Source organism: Engystomops pustulosus, chromosome 9 (assembly GCF_040894005.1).
Source record: "Engystomops pustulosus chromosome 9, aEngPut4.maternal, whole genome shotgun sequence".
Classification (NCBI taxonomy): Eukaryota; Metazoa; Chordata; class Amphibia; order Anura; family Leptodactylidae; genus Engystomops; species Engystomops pustulosus.
Window position 1 is genome coordinate 55,477,257 of NC_092419.1, and position 23,610 is coordinate 55,500,866.

The 23,610-nt window shown below is 41.1% G+C and overlaps 1 protein-coding gene across 3 annotated transcripts in view; it reads right to left on the reverse strand.

The window, feature by feature from the left end:
• Window positions 1-23,610, reverse strand: part of ABCB7 (ATP binding cassette subfamily B member 7) — a 118,746-nt gene that overhangs the window by 54,392 nt on the left and 40,744 nt on the right. For all 3 annotated transcript variants that reach the window (XM_072123780.1, XM_072123779.1, XM_072123781.1), the window contains 4 exons: window positions 3,837-4,105; window positions 3,406-3,494; window positions 1,826-1,913; window positions 728-902 (listed from right to left, as the gene is read on the reverse strand). In XM_072123780.1, coding sequence (XP_071979881.1) covers window positions 728-902; window positions 1,826-1,913; window positions 3,406-3,494; window positions 3,837-4,105 — 621 coding nt within the window. The remainder of the gene's footprint in view (window positions 1-727; window positions 903-1,825; window positions 1,914-3,405; window positions 3,495-3,836; window positions 4,106-23,610) is intronic.

The following is a 23,610-nucleotide window of genomic DNA, read 5'->3' on the forward strand; positions in this document are numbered from 1 at the left end:
TACATCAATGGACTGTGTCATTTATGGCTAAAAGTGTCCAGAGTAGAAAATAAGAAGGGTAAGCCACTGCTAGACATCTTATCTGCTATAAGAACAAAAGATCTGGCATCCATTCCATCACCAGTCCACCCTGATAAATGGGCCACCAAAAACAATTAAAAGTAGTAGAGAGTTTATCTTTCAATCACCTCGGTCAAGAACAGGACAAACCTGCACCATTGGAATTAATGTTAAAGGGAACCAGTGAGCAGAAATTGACTAAATAAACCATTACCAGTTGTTTGTTAAATTTAGAGTGAATTTATACTGTTTATATGAGAGTTTAGCCCTGCCTCAGAGCGCCGTACTGCTAGGGGGCTACCTGAAGTCAGAAGATCTTGACTTCATTGCTAAACTGATTTTATACAACCAACTTTTGCTAAAAGCTTTCCTTTCAGCAATGAAAAAAGTGCATTTTTGATGGGACCCCCATTTAAAGCCAGAAAAAAATAGTCCTTCTTCTGGATGGGGAGCAAACATTACAGACACTGCAACATTGAAACCTGGTTCTAATAATTGAGCTTGAATGTTTTTTCAGAGTTAACGTGCAACCCAGAAACACCAGAGGCCCTACCGTTAAATATAATGTATGGAATGGACCATATTGTACATTTTTCATTGGTATGTCTGTTGATTCACAATACATATTCCATAAACAGTACTATAGTAGAAGAGCTCAACCTCTTACCTGCTAGGATTCCTTTACTTGCAAGCACCATGATACCGGTCAGGCCCACACTGAATATTGCACTTTGTCCAAAATTGAGCAATGCCAGTGTTGAGGTAGTTTTCAGAGAAGAGTTTTCATAAGTCTTTAAAAATCCATCATATCTTTCAGCTTCATATTTCTCATTGTTAAAGTACTGAAGGTAAAAACAGACAGAGAGGACTATTGGAAGTGATGACAGAACGTAGAGCACCAGTCATTATAGAGTCACAGTATGGTTTAACCAACGTATGGAGCAGTATGTCCCCTGTGCCTTTCACCTCATCTGTTCCTACATGGCGCCACTGGGTGGCCCATTGTACCCCATGTATATAACATCTAAACAAAAACGCAACCACAACATAAGCAAGACTCAAACCCATCATACTAAAATAAGTGATAACTATCACCATTTCTATAAATCCTCAAAATGCAGTTTCCTTTTTTATAAATTGCAGCCTATGTTTTTTTTATGAGATGTTTTAGCTCCAGGCTATTTCGACTGACAGTGAGGTGTGTATTTCCTCTATGATAATTTTCTTTTTATCAATGTTTAGATGGAGTTAAAGACCAATATTCTATGCCACATAAGCAATCCTCTTAAAGGAATACTTTACTTTGGGTAAATCTTTTAAGGGTAAAACAAAGCTGAGGGGCTTCTATATTGTAATCCTATGTATAAGTAATGGGTATTGACACTGTGGGGGATGTGTCACTGGGATTGACTCCTTTTTATTAGCACACAGTAACATATGAAAGATGGAAGGTTTTCCAGGTTATTGATGTTGATCTTCTATCCATAGGAAGAGTCATCAATGTTAGCGATTCCTAAAGGTCCCTGCTCTATAACAAATGTAGTGCTATACAATACAACAGATTTTTCATGTGAAATACACTGAAGAAATTCAAAGCTGACTACAGGATCTGCACATGGACTGGTTATATTTAATAGGGTGGTAACCTGAACTAGAATATGGTTCAATAAGAAACTTCAAATGATTTCAGTTATTTCACTACATACAGTTTTTGGAAGCTCATTGTACGGCTATGTGACCAATTTGCAGTGTGACAGTATCTCACCTTTACAGTTTCATAATTCAGCAATGAATCGATTGCAGCATTCCCAGCATCATTATCAGCTTTGTTCATTTCTATCCTAAACTTTGTCCTAAAAGAATTCAAATATTAACATGACAAGAGAATGGGGAGGTGGCAGGACAATGTTTGATTGATGCCGAACATTCAATAATACAATCATCTAGGCTGCTCTTATACCGCCACTATCACAATCAACTATCACCATCATCTGAGTGTTATTCTTAAAAAAGAGTTGAAGCAGTCCTGGACCAGCTGATGCAGGTCAAATGGCTGCGCCGGGTATATTTGACCCCATCCTGTCTCAATCAGATGCACAGGCTTCCCTCAGATGTGGGGAGGGCACTGGCACCTTCTTTCACATGGTCTGGGAATTCCCCATCATTCAGAATTATTATGGACATTCATTCCTATGTAAATTATTTTCTAGGTCTCCCTAGTGCAGTGATGGCTAACCTATGGCACTGGTGCCAGAGGTGGCACTCGGAGCCCTTTCTGTGGGCACTCAGGCCATCACCAGAGAGGACTCCAGGTATCTTCCTCCAGTCCCAGACAGCCCAGGACTTGCTGTGCACAGAGCTATTTTAAAGTAACAGCTGTACCTGGGACTATCACCTGCTTTATTGGGGTCCTCGGGGGCTGGTATCAATGAAAGCTGTGACAAAAAAGGGAGTATAAATCACAAATTAAATTTCTGTGTTGGCACTTTGTGATATATAAGCGGGTCTTTGTTGTAGTTTGGGCACTCGGTCTCTAAAAGGTTCGCCATCACTGCCCTAGTGTCTGCTCCCCTCAGTGTGTCCTCTGGGTCTGGTCAGGGATATTCTTCAGACTAGATTCCAGAGAATCTCTTTTCATTTACTCATGTTTTGTGGTAGGAAAGTGATTTTTATTGAATTAAAAAACTCCTAAGCTCTTTGGTCTGGGATGCCTGGGTGACTGCCCAGACCGCCTTAAATGCGATGGGGAAATCGCTTTCATAAGTATGTTGTGTGCATGGTTGAATGTATAGGTGTCCTCCGTCCTGGGGACAGGAATACACTTAGTCAGGAATTAATCTCACTCTTTATCTTGTTTTATTATTTGATGGGATTTGCTCCATGTATACGAATGCTTGATATCTATGTACTCCCCTGAGGCGGGTGTTTGTTACCTTGTTTTTTTGTGTATGTTCTTATACTTTTTGAAAAATGAAAATAAAGTCTTTAAAAAGAGGTAAAGCATATCGCATGTGCCAGGGGTGCTAGGTAGACTGAACGCACTGAATGCTTGCTTACAGTGATGACATGAATGTATAAAAAATTAAATTCCATAGGATGTAAAGGTTGTAATAACATTCACATGGGCCCTATTGGCGAAAAATGCAATATCCATTTTTCCATTTATACCTTTTAAAGAAAGTTTAATGCACTAGGAGAGCGCTCGTATTCCTTTTTTGTCTTTTGTCAATCTATCCCACTAAGCGGAAGAGGGCGCATACATAGCTCTGTGCGAACCCACTCCCTTTCCCAGGTATACTCCAGCATTTATACCTTTTGTAACACAAAAGTATCCATGGTTATTACCTCCACTGTGTGATTCCAATGGTAAAGGCTGTGTAGGCTCCCAATGTTCCCAGTGTTACAATTGCAAACTGAGCTCCACATTTATAATACTAAAAAAAACAAAAAAAAAAACAAAAAAAAAAAACAACACATGGATGAACACTGTATTTTATTCACATATACAGATGTATATTCTCCACAATATTCCAACTTAAGGGGATTCTTTACTTCTAAATATTCTGTCACTTTTAGGTGAAACATTGTTTTTCTACTATGGTGCCCAAAATCCCCTGGTTTCTCTCGCAGTTAAAGCGTTAAATGACAAAGGTTTGGTTTTTATAAAAAAATTTTGAATCCTTACAATGGACAGAAAAAGTATGAAGACAGCCTTAATAAGCACACATTGAACAGACTAAAGGGGAAAGAAACACAACAGATTCCTGAACACTTACCAAGATACTGCTAACAAGGAGGACTTCGAACATTGTGGGTCCCAGATTAAACACCAGCGCACTAAGCACAAAGCTAATACCTCTTGTGCCCCGATCAATGGCTTTAGACAATGCTCCGGTTTGTCTGCTTAGGTGGAAGCCCAGATCCAGGTTGTGCAGATGCAAGAAAACATTCTTTGCTATTCTCCTGATGGAGCTTTGGGCCACTTTCCCAAATACTGCATTCCTCAGTTCATTGAAGAGGGCTGACCCGGCTCTAGATGCACCATCTGAAAATACAAACCCAAGTTAGTGGAGGACTTTTCTCCAATGTTCTTTGATTTATGTGAAAGGACATATGTACAGTAACTATCTAACAATGAAAAGTTCTTGTACATTTTGGAGTGTGTAAAACTTTTTTATCACTTTTTCTTTTAGCTTTAACTTTTACAATGTTCACCATAAATGACAACTAATACAATATATTTTACAGTGTCTGTTAATGATCTCCTTTATTGGCTTTACGGCATGTTTTTCCCTTTTACCTAATATTTCCAAACGTTGCATTAAATTAAAAAAAAAGAAGTAGATAATAATAATATTTATTTATATAACGCCATCATATTCTGTAGCGCTTTACAAATCAAATTATCTTTGGATTAATATAATGCACTAACAATTCAGAAAACTAATACCCTCCAAACAGAAATATTTTTTTTTTATTTAGAGAGCACAGCACCTTGGGACAAATAAGAAGAGTTTTTTTTTTTTTTGTACATTCCTCCTTCCCAGAGTCAAATTCTAAAGAGAAGAGTCAAACTTTTGTCCAGGCTTTTGGTGAACCCCACCTCCTCCATTTGATTGACAGCACCGTGTCTCTACAGATCTCCAACTGAACAGACAGGAAGTCCTCACCCAGTCCACTTCCTGACCTTACGAGAATGCTGTCCCTCTCATGGCACGGTAAATTTAGCAGTTGGCACTGTGTGGGAAACAGCAGATATTTTCCTATTTTTTTCACCCCGAAACGGGGAGAGCCAAGCAGCGGTGGGCCGAGCGAAAAAAGTTTTGAGAGGAATATTACTGGTGGGAGGAGGCAGATTTAAGTTGGGACACCTGCACTGCACTTTTCAACAAAGGCACAGATGGGGGAGGGGTTCTGTGAATAAGCGTCATTGTGCTGTTTTTGGTAACAGGTCCCCTTGAAAGATTATTTCCACCCAAAATGTTCTTAAGTATGAAAATATTAGTTGTCAGTGATAGAACTGTCAAATTTTTGTAATGGCACTATAAAATTTCAGAGATAACTGTGTGTACTGTGATGGTTATGTTGCCAACGTTTAAATAAGCTAGGCCATAAGGGTTGTCGCTTTAGCTGATGGTTTTTGCCTAGATGAAAAGGCGTATTATAGATCTGTACAATATTTCCTTTTCTTTATTTGTATACCTGCTGCTAGTTAACCCCTTAATGACCGGCTTTTTACAGCTGTCATTAAGGGTACTTCTTCTGGCGTGTAAGCGTGTCCCGCGTGGATCGGACCCCCCCTGGTGTGCTTACCGGGGGATCCGATCCCTCCTGTCGCAGCCCCGGGTTCCGACGAGTGACCTGGGGCTTACGGCTCCTCTACCCGCCGGGTTCTGCCTTCCTGACAGGACCCGGCTTTAAGTAACTGAGCATGCACAGCATGCTCAGTTACTTTCACTATACACTGCAATACAAGTGTATTGCAGTGTAAAGGCTTGAATAAGCGATCGGACGATCGCTTGTTCAAGCCAAGAAGTAGAAAATGTAAAAAAAAAGAAGATGAAATCATTTTATTATATAATTAAATAAAATAATGAAATGCAAATAAAGTATATAAATCACAAAAACACGTACATATTTGGTATCACCGCGTCAGTATCAATCTGTACAATAAATCTAAATCAATCGAACCCACTCGGTGAACGACGTAAAAAAAAAAAACTCGAAAAAACTTCATTAAATATACAATTTTTCATCAAACACCATCACAAAAAATGTTCTAAAAAGTGATCAAAAAAAGTTATGTTCCCTAATATGATACGACTGAAAAGAACAACTTTTCGCAAAAAATAAGCCCTCAACCAGATCTGACAACAGAAAAATACAGAAGTTATGGCCCTAAAAAGTTGTCAATAGTAAAAACAATGTGATATTCTCCAATATTGGTTTTGCTCAGGAAAATTGAGCAAAGATGATAAAAACTATATAAATGAGGTAACACCGCAATCGTAGTGAACCAGAGAATAAAGATAAAATATTATTTGTATGTCACGGTGAGCAGGGGAAAAAAAATGCTAAAAATCCAAAATAAAAATTCATGATTTTGTTTGTGTCCCCCTTGAAAATCTCATGAATAAGCTATAGACCCCCAAAATGAATTATCTATACATTGTTTCTCATCCCGTAAAAAATAAGCCCTCATATGTTTGCATTACCAAAAAAAAAATAAAAACTTATAGGTTGTACAATGTGACAATACAAATCTGCTGTGAATGGCGCCTCCATTCATTCTATACTCGGCCGTGCACCCGTACAGCAGTTTACCACCACATATGGGATATCAGTACACTCGGGAGGAATTGGGCATCAAGCATCATCATTTAAGAGAGAAAAAAGAAAAGGTTTTTCAGCTCACCTATGAAAACAATGTAGATGGCGATTCGTGGCTGCACGGACACCTGGGTTGGGGAGCCAGTAAGTAGCAGCAAAAGAAAAGAGTGCAGTCCAGCTTCCAACGAAAGGCAAAAATATGCGTTAAAAGTCCACTTTATTTAGAAAAAATAACATGTTAAAAACATCATAGGACGTCCATGAAAAAGAAACTGACGCGTTTCGGGCGAAAAACGCCCTTAGTCGTAGCCAGACTTTTAACGCATATTTTTGCCTTTCGTTGGAAGCTGGACTACACTCTTTTCTTTTGCTGTTTCATCATTTAATTTATTCTGAAACTGTCAGTTTGGCCTTAATGAATGTATTTTCCATTCCATAGTTTCTAAATCGTAGGTCCATATTGTTTTAACCCATGTGAAACACTTAAAGGGTTAATAGAGTTAATAGAAGTTGTTTTACATACATTGAGGGGTGAAGTTTCTATAGTGGGGTAATTTATGGGGTTTTACTATTATTTAGGCCTTTCAAAGTCACTTGGAAGCTGAGTTGTCCCTCAAAATGTGAGTTTTGGCAATTTTCATGAAAATGAGAAAAATCGCACCTAAAGTTCTGCACCTCATAAATATCTAGAAAAATGAGAGGAAGCATAAAATATCATCTCAACATAAAGCAGATATAAGTTATAACCAATTATCGTGAGAAATGGCAGATTTGAAAAATCGAGTCTGGTCATTGAGCTGAAAACTAGTGAAAACTACATGAATACCATTTGACATGGACTGTACCTCCCTACCATTGGTGCTGTCACATGCAAATTAGTATTCACTTGAATAAAAACTGCAATACTTGGTGCATTTCTTCAAAAAAAAAAAAAAAACTTTTTTTTTTTTTTTTTTAAACATTAAACATTTTTGATGTAGTCAATAAATCATAATTTCCTGGCATGTCAAAAAATTCAATTATTTTATGCTTATTTAAAAGGATTAAAAATACAACAAACTGCATTAATGAACATGGACAAAGCCCGGCTGCTTGTGTAGGAAAGAGAAAGGAAAAGAAAATGCTCATTACTACCTTCCATGTTGTCCAGAAAGACATGAAAAGCGTGAAGACACAGAGAAGAGAAAAGGGAAGGGTGAAGAGGTCACACATCAAATCCCCTCTGATCAAAGACCAAAATACCTTGGTGTGTGTGTATACTGGATGAGCATAAGTGAGATGGGATCTGATAGAAGTTAGAAATATATATGGAAGGAGAACGTCACAGGAAACAAAACATTTGTGTTCCGCCACAGATCAGCAAGTAACGGCTTTTAATAAAAATAGATGCTTGACTAAGAGCAGGATAAGATCACGTGCCTTTATTTTCCCAACTCTGCTCCCTGGGAGAATTTCACAGTCCATCAGGGTGGGCTCCAGGTTTAAGTAGGCCACCGGGTGACAGACTCTGGGGGCCTCTTTGCAGTGAACTCATATGGCGGCATTAAAAATTCTGAAACTAAAACAGTCTCCTGTTCCCTAAAATAGTCACTAGTATATAATTCATATAATTCCAAACATCCCATCATAGTTATTTAATATACAGTCCCCATCACAGGGCTGGCATCACCAGAGGGCATACCTGGGCATGTGCTGGGGCCCAGGGCTGCTGGGGGGCCCACAAAGGCCTGTATATAAGGAATCCATAGGGCTGAGAGGGCTGTATCTAATTAATCCCTAGGGAGTGAGGGAGGCTTTTATAAAATAACCATGAGGGGGCTGTTTAGCATCATAAACTAGAGAACACGAGACTGTTTTAGTTTCTGAATTTTTAATGCCGCCATATGAGTTCACTGCAAAGGGGCGCACTGAGGCTCTGTTGCCCAGGGGCCTACTGAAACCTGGAGCCGACCCTGCACCCTCACACCCTATGGATGCATTACATACAGCTCCTTCACCCCCATGATTCCTTATGTACTGCCTTACGTTGCCCCCCCAGAACTTGTCCAGAAATGTCCAGTGCTGGTGTCTACCCGTAACCCCATAGAAGGAACACAATGGGCAATAGGTGCACACCTTACCTAGGATTGAAATATGAGGCACAGTGGCTGCCCCAAAATATGCAGGTCATTAAGAGAAGGGTCAGAGTCATAAAAAAAGAAACCATGGCTCCTACTCGGCTCAAGCAGATGCAGCCACTTAGTAAGAACAGAAGTAAGAGATTTTAAAGGCTAAGCATAAAAATTAAGACTATTCTGATTTGTTTTTTTATAAAAGCTCCTTAATGTAAAATAAAGAGAATGGCGATGGCAACCCTGCCAATCGAATAATTATAGTCATGAAAGAAAGCGCCGGAACGAGAGGAGAACACATTAAGCGGCAAAGGATTAACAATTTGTTGATTTTGCACTCATATTTTGTGTTTGTTAGCCAAGTGCTTTTAAAGTAGGGAGAAAGCTGCTTGTTGAGACTTATATGCAAAAGAAACAGCAGGTTCTCTCCCTCTCCATAGTCTTACATTGTCTGCAAATAAATACATTTCCTAAACTCTCTATATTCCATCAAAGAAAAAAAAAGTTGCACAAAGAAACGATAAATGACTAAACTGTAAGATGCAAATGAAAAAATAAGGTTCATCAATTGATTATCTTTTCAGAAATTTTAAATTGTTTGGACATTTTATTTTGATGTGACGCTGCTTACAAATGGATCATTGGCTTTCTGAATTTCAAGGAGATTTCAGAATTGACCTTTTGGGGGATCATTATTGTTTTTAATGAAATTTGAAATATATAATATTAGCACCCCATAGATCCCTCCATTTTAATATCTGAACGCCACAAACTGTCAGAAACTCTGTTTCAACCCTTTGAGAAATTAGCGTAATTAAAACAAAATGCAGGTTTTTGTCAGTAATACGTTGATTTACCCCAAAATTTACACATTCACAAAAGATAAAAAGAGGAAACTAATCTTAAAGCTTGTTATGCATGTAATCTTGAGTACAGAGACCCCCCACATGTGGACGTTACTTGTTGCATGTGCGCACAGCGAGACGCAGAAGGGAAGGAGCGCCCTGCATTAGTCCGTTATACCCTATAGAATTTGTGATTTATTCATAGTGTTTTATTTTTACGGGACAAGGAGATACTACATATTTGGGGTTTCTATGGTTATTTTAACTTTTTTTTAACTTTACAAACAAATGTAATGTAAATGGGCTATGGGGGCTGTAATTTATTAGTTTATTTGTACTTTTTTTTTTTTTTAAAACATTTATATTCGTCCAACAAGGAACTGTTGAATTGTATGTTTATTATGATACTCTGCAATACTAATGTACCTGATGCACAGGTTGACTTCACTGCCTGCAAAATCCCTTCTATGACCAAACCGTACAGACATTTACTATCCACGATCGGTGACGTCGATTGAGCAGGGAATGTCCCTACAGTCATTTAAATGCTGTGGTTGCGGTGATGGCGGCATTTAAAGAGTACAGACCTGCGATTGTGAAAGAATGTGTAACAGTGTCTTAAACCAGATCAGAGAAGGGCTAGTGTAGTCCCTCATGCTCATCAGCATAATGTTGAAAATTGCTTTTTAGAAGGAAGCCTTGTATAACAAATATACGAAGATTACCACAGTCACAGTGCCTGGATCTATGAGGAAGTGTCCCTGGTTTATCATGATGGATTTTGATAATAGATTTCCTTTCGGCATCTGCAAATGGGGAAGTTGGAAGAGATAGCTGCCTGAGGCTTGACTCTCCATTGGTTTTTCCAAAAGAAGAAATAAATCTGGGAGAGTCCCTTGTTGAGAAGGACCTGGGGGTACTTGTAGATCATAAATTAAATAATAGCATATTATTATTAGCATGCCATCTCAATCAGCTGCCTCTAAAGCCAGCAAGATCTTGTGATGGATCAAAAGTGGTATGGACTCTCGGGATAGGGATATAATATTACCACTGTACAAGGCATTGGTTCGGCCTCACCAGGAATATACCGTCCAGTTCTGAGCACCAGACCATAAAAAGTCTGCCCTTGAGCTGGAGAAGGTACAATAAAGAGCTGCAAAAATGATGAGTATGGAGGGTCTTAGTTATGAGGAAAGATTAAAACAATAAGATTTATTTAGTCCGGAAAAGAGACGATTAACCCCTTAAGGACGCAGCCATTTTACAGCTTAAGGCTCAGCCCCATTTTTTGGATTCTGACTTGCGTCACTTTATATGGTTATAACTTTTGAACACTGTTACTTATCAAAGCGATTCTGAGATTGTTTTTTCCCCACATGTTGTACTTCATTTTAGTGGTAAATTTTGGCTGATAAGTTTTGCGTTTATTTTCCAAAAAAAGAAAAAATTATGAATTTTTTGAAAAATCTCACTTTTTTGAAATTCAAAATCATTACATTTTCAGGTAGATAGATTTACCACCTAAATAAGTTGCTGAATAACATTTCCCATGTGTCTACTTTACATTTTCATAATTTTTGAAATGTCTGGATAATATATTTTGATGTCGCTCGGCTTACAAATCGAATAGCGATTTTCCGTATTTTCAGAATTGACTATTTTGGGGATAAATACAGTTTTGAATGAAATGTTACATATTTAGTATCAAAACCCCCTATATAATCAACCCATTTTCAAATCTGCACCCCTCAAACTATCAGAAACAGCTTTTAGGAAGATTGTTAACCCCTTGAGATCTTCATAGTAATTGAATCAAAATGGAGGTGAAATTTAGATTGGTCAAATTGTTCCGGTTATACGTTCATTTAGCCCTAAAATTTACACATTTCCAAAAGATAAAAAGAGAAAACCGACCATACAATTTGTTCTGCAATTTCTCCCGAGTGCAGAGACCCCCCATATGTGGACGTTACTTGTTTTATGGGTACACAGCGAGGCGCAGAATGGAAGGAGGGCGCTGCAGCTGCCAGGATTTTAGTTTCCTCTTTGGTCCCTTTTGTAGGCTATGAATTTTCGCTTTTTCGTTATTGGGGCCATGTGCTGCCATTTTTTTTTGCGGGATGAGATGCTTTTTCCAGTGTTGCCATTTTGGGGTTGGTATCACCTATTGTTGAAAATTTAGGAACTCGTTTTTGAGGGTATGAGAAGAAAAGCATCAATTCTGTACTGGATTTTTAATTTTTTTTTTTTTCGTGTTCACCATTTAGCCTAATAATCCTGTTAGCTTTATTCTATGGGTCGATACAATTACCTTGATACCAGACTTGAATATATTTTCTTACATTTTACTAAATTTGTCAAATAAAACCGTAATGTGGGAAAAAATCTATCATTTTTGCATTGCCGTCTTCCAAGTGGCATAACATTTTTACTTTTTTGACTTGGGAGCTGGTTGATGGCTTGTTTTTTGTGGGACATGCTGTACTTTGCAGCAGTGTCATTATGGAGTACATATGTTTTTTTGATCACTTTTGATGGCATTTTTTGTAAGATTGAATAGGTAAAAATGTTAATTTTTGGTGGGTTTTCAATTGTTTTTTTTAACGGCGTTCATCGTACGGGTTCAATAAAGATTTACTTGTATTCTACGGGTTGTTACGGACGCGGTGATACTATATATGTGGGGTTTTTGTTATGATTTAGACTTTTTTGGGGTTATATGTCTCTTTATATGTTATGGGGCTTATGGGCATTTTTATTGATTTATTACTTTATTTTTTATTGAATAACATTTTTTTTTTTACTTTTTCAATTTTTCCACCATGGGAAATGACCAAGCAATCATCTGATTGCTTGTTCATGATAATACTCTGCAATAATCATGTATTGCAGGGTATTATCAGTGTTAGCCTATGCACTTGCATAGGCTGGCACTATGCCAGTAAGATGACGTCACAGAAGCCTGCAGGCAGTGCTGGGGACCAGATCTGACCCCAGCACTTCCACAGCAGCGATCGGCGTCCCCCGAAAACGGTTCGGGGGGGGGGGGGGGGGGCGATCGTGGGGGAAAGACCCCCAGAGGCATGTTAGATGCCTGATCCAGAGCCGAGCCGACATAAGCGCCGTGGGGGATATATCCGCCACTGAGCGCTAAGTCACTGCGCTCCGTGGCGGATATATCCGCAACGGAGCGTGAAGGGGTTAAGAGGGGACAAGACTAATATATATACACTCACTGCCCACTTTATTAGGTACACCTGTCCAATTGCTCATTAACACTTAATTTCTAATCAGCCAATCACATGGCGGCAACTCAGTGCATTTAGGCACGTAGACATGGTCAAGACAATCTCCTGCAGTTCAAACCGAGCATCAGTATGGGGAAGAAAGGTGATTTGAGTGCCTTTGAACGTGGCATGGTTGTTGGTGCCAGAAGGGCTGGTCTGAGTATTTCAGAAACTGCTGATCTACTGGGATTTTCACGCACAACCATCTCTAGGGTTTACAGAGAATGGTCCGAAAAAGAAAAAACATCCAGTGAGCGGCAGTTCTGTGGGCGGAAATGCCTTGTTGATGCCAGAGGTCAGAGGAGAATGGGCAGACTGGTTCCAGCTGATAGAAAGGCAACAGTGACTCAAATTGCCACCCGTTACAACCAAGGTAGGCAGAAGAGCATCTCTGAACGCACAGTACGTCGAACTTTGAGGCAGATGGGCTACAGCAGCAGAAGACCACACCGGGTGCCACTCCTTTCAGCTAAGAACAGGAAACTGAGGCTACAATTTGCACAAGCTCATTGAAATTGGACAGTAGAAGATTGGAGAAACGTTGCCTGGTCTGATGAGTCTCGATTTCTGCTGCGTCATTCGGATGGTAGGGTCAGAATTTGGCGTCAACAACATGAAAGCATGGACCCATCCTGCCTTGTATCCACGGTTCAGGCTGGTGAGTATTGTTGCTGACCATGTCCATCCCTTTATGACCACAATGTACCCAACATCTGATGGCTACTTTCAGCAGGATAATGCGCCATGTCATAAAGCAGGAATCATCTCAGACTGGTTTCTTGAACATGACAATGAGTTCACTGTACTCAAATGGCCTCCACAGTTACCAGATCTCAATCCAATAGAGCATCTTTGGGATGAGGTGGAACGGGAGATTCGCATCATGGATGTGTAGCCGACAAATCTGCGGCAACTGTGTGATGCCATCATGTCAATATGGACCAAAATCTCTGAGGAATGCTTCTAGCACCTTGTTGAATCTATGCCACAAAGAATTGAGGCAGTTCTGAAAGGCAAAAGGGGGTCCAACCCATTACTGACACCTACTTGGCTGTCAGGACTACAGGAGGAGCCAGAAGGTGTGGACAGAGATGGATTATCATTGGAGCTCCTGCTTTGGGTCCCCTGTTTCTTCCTCTTCAGGGCACCCTGGAGGGAGGCTACAATCCGAATGTTTCCCGATTTCTATTGTATGGTGTCCTCAGGACGCCAATATGATTGAAACTTGTGGTACAGCAGAGATCAATAGGTTACTGCTTAAATTGTCATGTTGGCACTTTGCGACATAAAAGTGGGTTTTGGTTGTAGTTTGGGCACTCTATCTAAAAGGTTCGCCATCACTGGTCTAGATAAATAACACTGACGGTTATGTGATAATATAGAATGGTTTCTCCCAAATGCCTTCCTCAGCCAATCCCTTTCATTCCTTGGTTAAACTTGATGGACATGTGTCTATTTTCAACCGTATAAACTATGATAAACCTTAATTTATTTATTTTTTTTAACCCTAGGTGGTCTGATCGTTCCTACCATACACTGCAATACTATTGTACTGAGCCACTGGCTCATTGTAATTGACAAAGACCCGAGGCTGTTATGGTGAACAATTGCCCCGCAACCCGATGATCTTTCAGGTACCGATAGCTGGTATTAGCGGTAGGTGTTTGCTGCAATATGCAGCAAACCCCACCTCTGTATGAAGAGGGCTCAGGCCGTGAACGCTCTTCATAAAGCCTCCACACCTATGCGCCGTACATGTACGGCGCAGTGTGTGAAGGAGTTAAACTAAAGTGAATAGCTATGTTCATTGTAGATTTACTGATTTAGCTTAGTACATTTTGCAGTGCCCAACATCCACAAAATATTATTTAGACAAGTCCTCACATTCTCTAAAGATGCTAAAGAATTGTATTCATACATTTATTAAATATATCTGAGAAAGCTAGGAGACAAGCACAATAGATGATCTCATGTGGATGCCCTCAAGCTTTCCCTAAGACCTGCATAACAGATGTGTTTGGATATGTATTTATACATCCCCACTCCCCTACAGCTGAATAACTATGCAGATTTACTATTCAGTTTTAGTAGGATTTCACCCCTCAAGCAGTGATTTCAGTTATAGGAACGAGTAAAGAAAAGGTAACCAGATTGTAGATGAGGGCATATGAGTAAAGTTAGCCACTGATCAAGATTGGCAAATAATGTATATTTCCATGGTGTCCCCCATTACGGCCCCAACTGGAGGATGACCCTTTACCTCTGTAGGGACAGGAAGCAGAGAGGTTAAATGCTCCTCCCCCGCATCCACACTCCAGTGGTTCCTGTCCTACACAGGGCAGGGAGTAGAGAGAAAGATTCTGTCCTCGCTTCCCATTAGTTGGGACAGTGAGGGGGGAAAACCGAGGCACGGGACCTATCCCTTACCCTACGCAGTTCAGGGCCTCGATTGGGTCGCGGCCCTTTCCTCTGCCCTCCAGAACTGTGCCCGTCTCCGGCTCTGCCCGCAGCTCCTGGAGCTTAGGGCACCCGGAGCGTGTGGTCTCCGCGCTCGCTTCCGTCTGGCCCCGGCGTCCACTTCCGGTGAAGTGACGCAAAACCGGATGTGACGTAAAAGTCGCACGACCCGGAAGCAGGATCATGGGGCGGCAAGTTTAAATAGCTCTAGCGTGGTAATCGCGTTGATCTGAGGTCTAATCTTCACAACGGAGCATACACCTAGCCTGCCTGCTTCCTAGTTCAAGGTTTTTCTGGCGATTATTCAGGTCGGTTTGCCTTGAATTTTTACGTGCGCTATACACACCTGTATTTGTGTATTCTCACACTGGCCGCATTTACTTTATAGACCCTGGTGGATATCTCCTGGCTTACCCGTACCAGGTAAAATCCCATCCTTTAACCATTGCAGCACTGAACTAAAGGCCTTCAATTGTTATTGTTACATTATAGGCTGGCTGGTTACTGTAGTCCCTCTAGGAACATGTAACCCTGCAATTTGGAGGCCTCAGGTTTGGACCTCATATTAAAGGGGTTAAAGGGATAGGGCGGTGGGTCACCCACATGTCCCGTTTATAGCCCTTCCTTATTTGGGCTCTCCTCTCCTTGATAGGATCCCAAGGAGAAGGAAAAAGGCCGTTCTAAGGAACAATCCTCCTCTGAGAGAAAGAAAACGGTTCATAAAAAATGCAACATGTGTTTTGAAAAACTGCCGAGTGCTTATAGGAAGCCCGTGTGCAGGAAATGCAAACGACAGGATAATAGACTCGTCTTCAGACCCCGCTTCAGACTCTGAAGGAGCTACGGTCAGGGATTCATTGGAGTTTGATACATCCCCCTCCACTTCTGTAAATAAAATGGAGTCGAGATATTTACTGGCCTCTGAAGATCTAGAACCCCTCTTAAAGGCTGTACGAGATACCCTGAAAATAGAGGAGGTAGAAGAGACGCAGTCCATCCAGGATGAACTCTTCAGTTTTCTTAAAGTTAAGAAGAGGCATGTATTCCCAATCAACAACACACTCAAAGAACCGATTCGGGAAGAATGGAGGGAACTGGAAAATAAAATTTCTTTATCCAAAGAATTTAGGAACCGCCTTTCATTCGATGAAGAGGATGTCCTAAGATGGACATTCAGGTCACCAAGATGACCAAAAAATACCGACTTGCCTTTTGAGGACGCTACCCAGCTGAAAGACTTACTGGATAGAAAGGCAGATAGCCTGTTGAAAAAGAGCTGGGAGTGTTCCATGCTGAACTTAAAGTCCAACATCGCTACAACGTCTGTAGCTCGCACCCTTTTCCACTGGGTAATGGAGTTGGAGAAGCATGTAAGGGATGGAACCCCAAGGAATTTATTGCTTAATACCTTCTCAACCCTGAAGGCAGCCACAGCTTTCATCGCGGACGCTTCAGCAGAAGGGGTAAGGATTAGTGCCAAGGAAGGAGCACTATCCAACTCGGTGAGAAGATCCCTCTGGTTGAGTCAGTGGAACAGAGATTTCAGGTCTAAGTATAAGTTGTGCGGCATTCCATTCGAGGGAGAGTATGTGTTTGGACTCGAATTGGACACCATCCTGGTAAAGGCAGCGGATAAGAAGAAGGGCTTCCCGGAATCCAGAACCAGCCTGAGGAAACCCCAAGGAGGACCCCAAAGACAGGAGACAGTCATATAGGGGTAAGGGTAAGCAAGGAAGGTGGAGCTACCCTAAAGGTGGAAGAGGTAGAGGGTTTCTCCTTAGTGCCAGTAACTCCGTCCCGAGTTTCAGGAAGCAAGGTGGGAGGAAGACTGTTGAACTTTCACCAACAATGGAGCCGGAACACATCAAATCCCTGGATCTTATCTATCCTCCAGGACGGCTACAAGATAGAATTGACCGCTCTTCCTCGCACAAATTACGTCCTAACCAGGCAACCCTCTCAGGATCTGTTACTCCAACTCTGGGCAGAAGTACAGAAAATTAATAGAGCTGGACGTGATTATCCCCGTACCTCCGGAACATCAAAGAAGAGGACATTATTCTCCATTGTTCCTCATAAAAAAGCCGAACGGGAAGTCCAGAATGATCCGCAACCTGAAAGGCTTAAAGGAAACCTACCACTTGAAATGGCAGGTTTAAGAAGAAAACACCGAGCACCAGCTCAGAGTGAGCTGGTGCCGGAGCAAATTTTTGTTAGTGTTTTAAACCGCTGTATCGCGGTTTAAAACACTTTTTAAACTTTATAGCCGGCGCAGGGAGGTACGCGCCAGCTCACCCTGAGCTGGTGCTCGGTGTTTTCTTCTTAAACCTGCCATTTCAAGTGGTAGGTTTCCTTTCAACAAGTATGTCCGCTACAGGAGGTTCAAGATGGAGACAGTCTTTTCTGCTTCAGCTCTAATCCAACACCGGGCGTTCATGTGCACGATAGACCTGAATACCACGTCCCAATATACCCCAACTCGCAGAAGTTTCTCAGGTTTGCAGTTCTGTCACCAGAAGGCGAGGAAGTTCATTTCCAGTACAAAGCTACTCTGCACCGAGAACTTTTTCGAAGATAATGGTCGAGGTAGTAGCGTTCCTGAGCAAGGAAGGAATATTCATCATTCCATTCCAAAGAACAGTAAGGAGTCAGCATGGCATACTCTGGATGTGAAGAGATGTCTTCTCCATTACTTGGACATCTCTAAACCTTGGAGAAAGGACGACAACATCCTCCTGCAGTACACGGGGAAGAACAAGGGGGAAAAGAGCTTCCAAGGCCTCTATTGCCCGTTGGATCCGAACTACCATCAAAGAGGCATATGATGCCGAAAATATGGACATTCCAGGGACTGTGAGGGCCCACTCAACCAGGGGGGTGGCAGCCTCATGGGCTGAAAAACGTGGGGCCTCTCTAGTAGATACCTGCAAAGCAGCTACCTGGTCTAGCCAGTTAACATTCGCTAGACACTATGGGACAGATTTATCAAGCTGTCTGAAAGTCAGAATATTTCTAGTTGACCATGGCAACCAATAACAGCACAGCTTTCATTTTACCAGTGTTCATGAATATTTTAAAGAGGAGCTGTGATTGGTTGTCATGGGCAACTAGAAATATTCCGACTTTCAGACAGCTTGATAAATCTGCCCCTATAGATTAGATGTCCAAAGCATCAGGGACCAGGCCTTCGGTTGGAAGGTCTTGCAGGCAGTTGTCCCCCCCCTGGAAGTACTTGTAATCTGGTACATCTCCAGTTGGGGCCGTCATGGGGGACGCCATGGAAATGGAGAATTATTCTCACCGTTAAGTCGGTTTCCATTAGTCCACCATAACAGCCCATATATTTTCCTGTCCCCCTTTTGCTTTAGAAGACAGATTAGTCTTAGTATTGTTATTATTTAACCTGTTGTAACTGTGTGTGACTATAGCATACAATAAATGGGTTGCATCCACAGCCGGTGTAGTTATTTGGTAGCCACTAGAGTGTGGATGCGGAGGAGGGGCATTTAACCTCTCTGCTTCCTGTCCCTACAGAGGTAAAGGGTCATCCTCCAGTTGGGGCCGTCATGGTGGACTATTGGAAACCGAATTAACGGTGAGAATAATTCTCCTTTTTGATATCACAGCACAAAACTTTACCCATATCACTGTTGTAGGGCGTGTAAATTTGTTTTATGGTGCATCTCAAGTCAAAGGACAATGGCATGTCAAAGTCCGCAAGGACCTTCCTGTGTACCAGGGCTGTGGAGCCAAACCTCTGACGTCTCAATTTTCCTACTCCTCCCTTATACATGTGACATGTTTAAGTAATAATTTACAGTAATAAGGTTTATTTCATCACCATTATGATACAATTACCAAATTACTTAAGTAGAACAAAAAATATTTATTGGAATACAACCCTAGAACTATAATGTAAAGCAGCATACAGAGAGAACATACACTGGACAATGCTACCTTAATCCAATTTTCATGATCACTCTAGCAGTTCTAAGACATTTATTCCTCACTGATCTGTAGGGGAAAAGCTTCACTACAATGCATGAACATAATGGGGCTCATTTACAAAGGGTCAGCACACAGCATTTTCGTTGAGTTTCCCGTCTATTTCAGATTTGCAAAGCATTTAACAGGGGTTTTTGGCGCAATCGCGGCGTCTTTCATGCGATGCAATTCGGGGGGGGGGGGGGGTGTTTGTGGCCGTTGGACAACCCAACGGATTCAAACTACGCGCAAGATTTAAAATTCAAATTGTGTCGCAAGACACGCACTTACAAGCTCCGGGAAGAAGAAAGTGAACTCCGGCGGACCTCCGCTGGGAAGCAACAGATGCAGGATGCCGGTAAGTAGATGTGCCCCAATGTGCAGTTACATTCACCTTAACTAAAAGCATACAAACACGAAACACTCACAAACACTCATAGAAAAAGCAAACTAAAAAGTCAAGCAGGATACAGAGAGAATACACACTGGACTGTTGATGTATGCAGTGTATTGCACTCTAGCAGTGCTGAGATGAATGCAAGCATTCCCAGTGCCTGTTTTCTGTGATCTGTAGGGGAAGAGCTTCACTACTGAGCATGAGCAAAAATTGCATCCATATTAACAAAAGGCCTACATCTTTAGGTGTCAGTAACATAACATTTATAATCCATTCCATCATTTCTCCAAATTCTGAAGAAAGAAATATTCAGCACAAGCAGTGAACTAATTATAACAATATATTATATATTTTTGGAGTCTGAGTCGGTCCATTTTATTTCGACTTCACAAAATTGGCCTCTGAATATACAGCCCTGCTGTATACATCTGGAGGTTCTTCATCCATATCCTTCAGATATAGTTTAGTAAGGGAGTCTGAGTAGAGCCTTAGTTTATAGATTTTTTTCATGTCAGGGGACATGGCTCTGTAAATCTAGGCAGATCATAGACAAATGATAATAAGTGATTGAGTGGTAAAGTGTTAAATCAAAGAAGAACAAAGGAAGTAAGAAAAAGCATTTGTAAATCCAACAAGTCATTAACTTAAGGGTCAAATCATAAAGGTCGCCTGTCATTAAAGAAGTAATTACAGAGGAGATGGCATTTGACAGAAGAAATTAAGGCTCAACAAGGCTTGGGTCTCCCTCATCACAACTAATATCTATTTTTGTTGCCACATTAATTGCTTTTGTCTATTAATGGTGATGATATGAGCACATATGCAGAGTATAAAAATTTTGGCTTTTAGCTATTGAATATCCAGATAGATTTTATCACCAAACTTGCAAGTGCATTAATATCGTATATACTTGAGTGTAAGCAGAGTTTTACAGCCCAATTTATGTGCTGAAAAAGCCTCACTCGCCTTATACTTAAATAAGGTTGCACAATGTCTGACATTATTGTCATAGACTGTAAGCTCTTGTGAGCAGAGCCCTCACTTCTATTGTTCCATATTGTACTCTGTAATATTATATTTGTGTATGTCCCCTATGATTTGTAAAGTGCTACAGAATCTGATGGGGCTATATAAATAAAGATAGATATCATTGGTTCCTACAAAGAAACTTTCTCTGCATCTTCTCTGCAGGCAGGGGAGATGGAGGGAATCCTTTAAAAAGATGTTCCGGCAGGAACCAACGTCATTGGGAAAATGACTGAACTGTCAGCATATACTATTTTTTAGATCTCTGAGGGCTTCCTCTGACACAAGGGTCACATTTACTATGGACCCTGCACCAGTTTTCTGCCAGACTTTGCACATGCTTTTATGTGCAAACAGTGTATGTGTATTTAAGAAGTGTCCGCGTCACCTACAGTGGTGGCCAAAAGTATTGGCACCCCTGCAATTCTGTCAGAAAATGGTAGCAATCACAAATTCTTTGGTATTCATATCTTCATTTATTTTGCTTACAATGAAAAATCAGAAAAGAGAATGTAAAGAAAAAAAAAAAAAGAGTCATTCATTGATCACTTTACGAAAAACTCCAAAAATGTGCCGGACAAAAGTATTGGCACCATCAGCCTAATACTTGGTAGCACAGTGGTTCTCAACCTGTGGGTCGGGACCCCAGCGGGGGTCAAACGACCAAAACCGGGGGTCGCCTAAAGCCATCGGAGCCGAAATTTTACTGTGTTTTTACTGCGAGTTGCATGGTTTGGGGTCACCACAGCATGAGGAACTGTATTGCGGGGTCACAGCATTAGAAAGGTTGAGAACCACTGTGGTAGCACAACCTTTGGACTAAATAACTGCGAACAACCGCTTCCGGTACCAACAATGAGTTTCTTACAGTGCTCTGCCTGAATTTTATACCATTCTTCTTTGGCAAACTGCTCCAAGTCCCTGAGATTTGAAGATTGTCTTCTCCAAACTGCCATTGTGAGATCTTTCCACAGGTGTTCTATGGGATTCAGGTCTGGACTCTGGTGCTGGACACTTTAGAAATCTCCAGTGCTAATCTCTGTTTTCTAGTGCTTTTTGAAGTGTGTTTTGGGTCCTTGTCCTGCTGGAAGACCCATGACCTCTGAGGGAGACCCAGCTTTCTCACACTGGGCCCTACATTATGCTGCGATATTTGTTGGTAGTCTTCAGACTTCATAATGCCATGCACACGGTCAAGCAGTCCAGTACCAGAGGCAGCAAAGCAACCCCAAAACATCAGGGAACCTCTGCCATGTTTGACCATGTTCTTTTCTTTGAAGGCCTCTTTTTTTCCCTGTAAACTCCTTTTCCCAAAAAGCTCTGACTAGAGAACATTCTCCCAAAACGTTTTAGGCTTTCTCAGGTAAGTTTTGGCAAACTCCAGCCTGTTTTTTATATTATGTTTCTGTGATAGAAGTTGGGTCTTCCTGGGTATTCTGCCATACAGTTCGTTTTCATTCAGATGCAGAAGGGTAGTACTGGTTGACATTGTTATACACTCGGATTGCAGGGCAGCTAGAACTTGTTTGGATGTTATTTGAGGTTCGTTATCCACCATCTGCACAATCTTGCGTTGAAATCTCTCGTCAATTTTTCTTTTCCCTCCACATCTAGGGAGGTGCAACAGTGGCATGGGCTTTATACTTCTGGACGACACTGTGCACGGTAGCCACAGGAACATTCAGGTCTTTGAAGATGGACTTGTAGCCTTGAGATTGATTATGCTTCCTCGCAATTTTGATTCTCAACAGTTCTTTGGTCTATTTTCTTTTCTCCATGCTCCATGTGGTACACACAAGGACACAGGGCAGAGGTTGAGTCAACTTTAATCCATTTTAACTGGCTGCAAGTGTTATTTAGTTATTGCCACCACCTGTTAGGTGCCACAGGTGAGTTATAGGTGAAGCATGAAGAATTAGAGAAGCATCACAAGATTTTTCAAACAGTGTTAATACTTTTGTCCACACCCTTTTTTATGTTTGGCTTTTTGACAATTCTTTTTGTGTTTTTTCCATTGAAGTATTATCTGACAGAATTGCAGGGTTGCCAATACTTTTGGCCACCACTGTATGTCGCAGAAAAATTTTGTCACTGAAAGGGGCTTTCCAGTGCAAAGTCAGACCGGGCGCCACATTCATAGTATATATAAGGCTGGAAGGAGACGCAAGTCCATCAAGTCCAACCTTCAAGAATTAAATAAATGTTTTATCCCCATAAGCCGTGATATTTTTTCTCTCCAGAAAGTCATCCAGGCCTCTCTTGAACATGTACATAGAGTCGGCCATAACAACCTCCTGCGGCAGAGAGTTCCATAGTCTCACTGCTCTTACAGTAAAGAACCTTTGTCTATGGTGATGGTAAAATCGCGTAGAGGATGCCCCCTTGTCCTGGTCACAGGCCGAGGTATAAAAAGATCTTTGGAGAGATCCTTGTACTGTCCGTTCAGGTATTTGTACATTGTAATGAGGTCTCCCCTCAGTCGTCTTTTTTCTAAACTGAATAATCCCAAATTTTGTAATCTGTCATTGTATTCTAGTCCCCCCATTCCCCTAATAATCCTGGTTGCTCTCCTCTGCACCCGTTCCAGCTCTACTATATCCTTTTTATACACTGGTGCCCAAAACTGTACACAATATTCCATGTGTGGTCTGACCAGGGATTTGTATAAGGGCAGAACTATGTCTTTATCATGAGAATCTATTCCTCTCTTGATACATCCCATTATTTTATTTGCTTTAGCAGCAGCCGCCTGGCTCTGGTCACTAAAATTAAGTTTACCATCCACCAATACGCCCAAGTCCTTTTCAGCTTCAGTTTTACTAAGTAATTGACCGTTTAGAACATAATTATACTTTTTGTTTCCATGGCCCAAGTGCATAACTTTACATTTATCTACATTAAACCTCATCAACCATTTCTCTGCCCATCCCTCAAGCTTCCACAAATCCCTCTGTAATGCTAAACTATCGACCTCAGTATTTATTACTTTACACAGCTTAGTATCATCTGCAAATATTGAAACTTGACTGTGTAAACCCACTACAAGGTCATTGATAAAAATATTAAAAAGAAGTGGCCCCAATACTGACCCCTGTGGCACTCCACTGGTA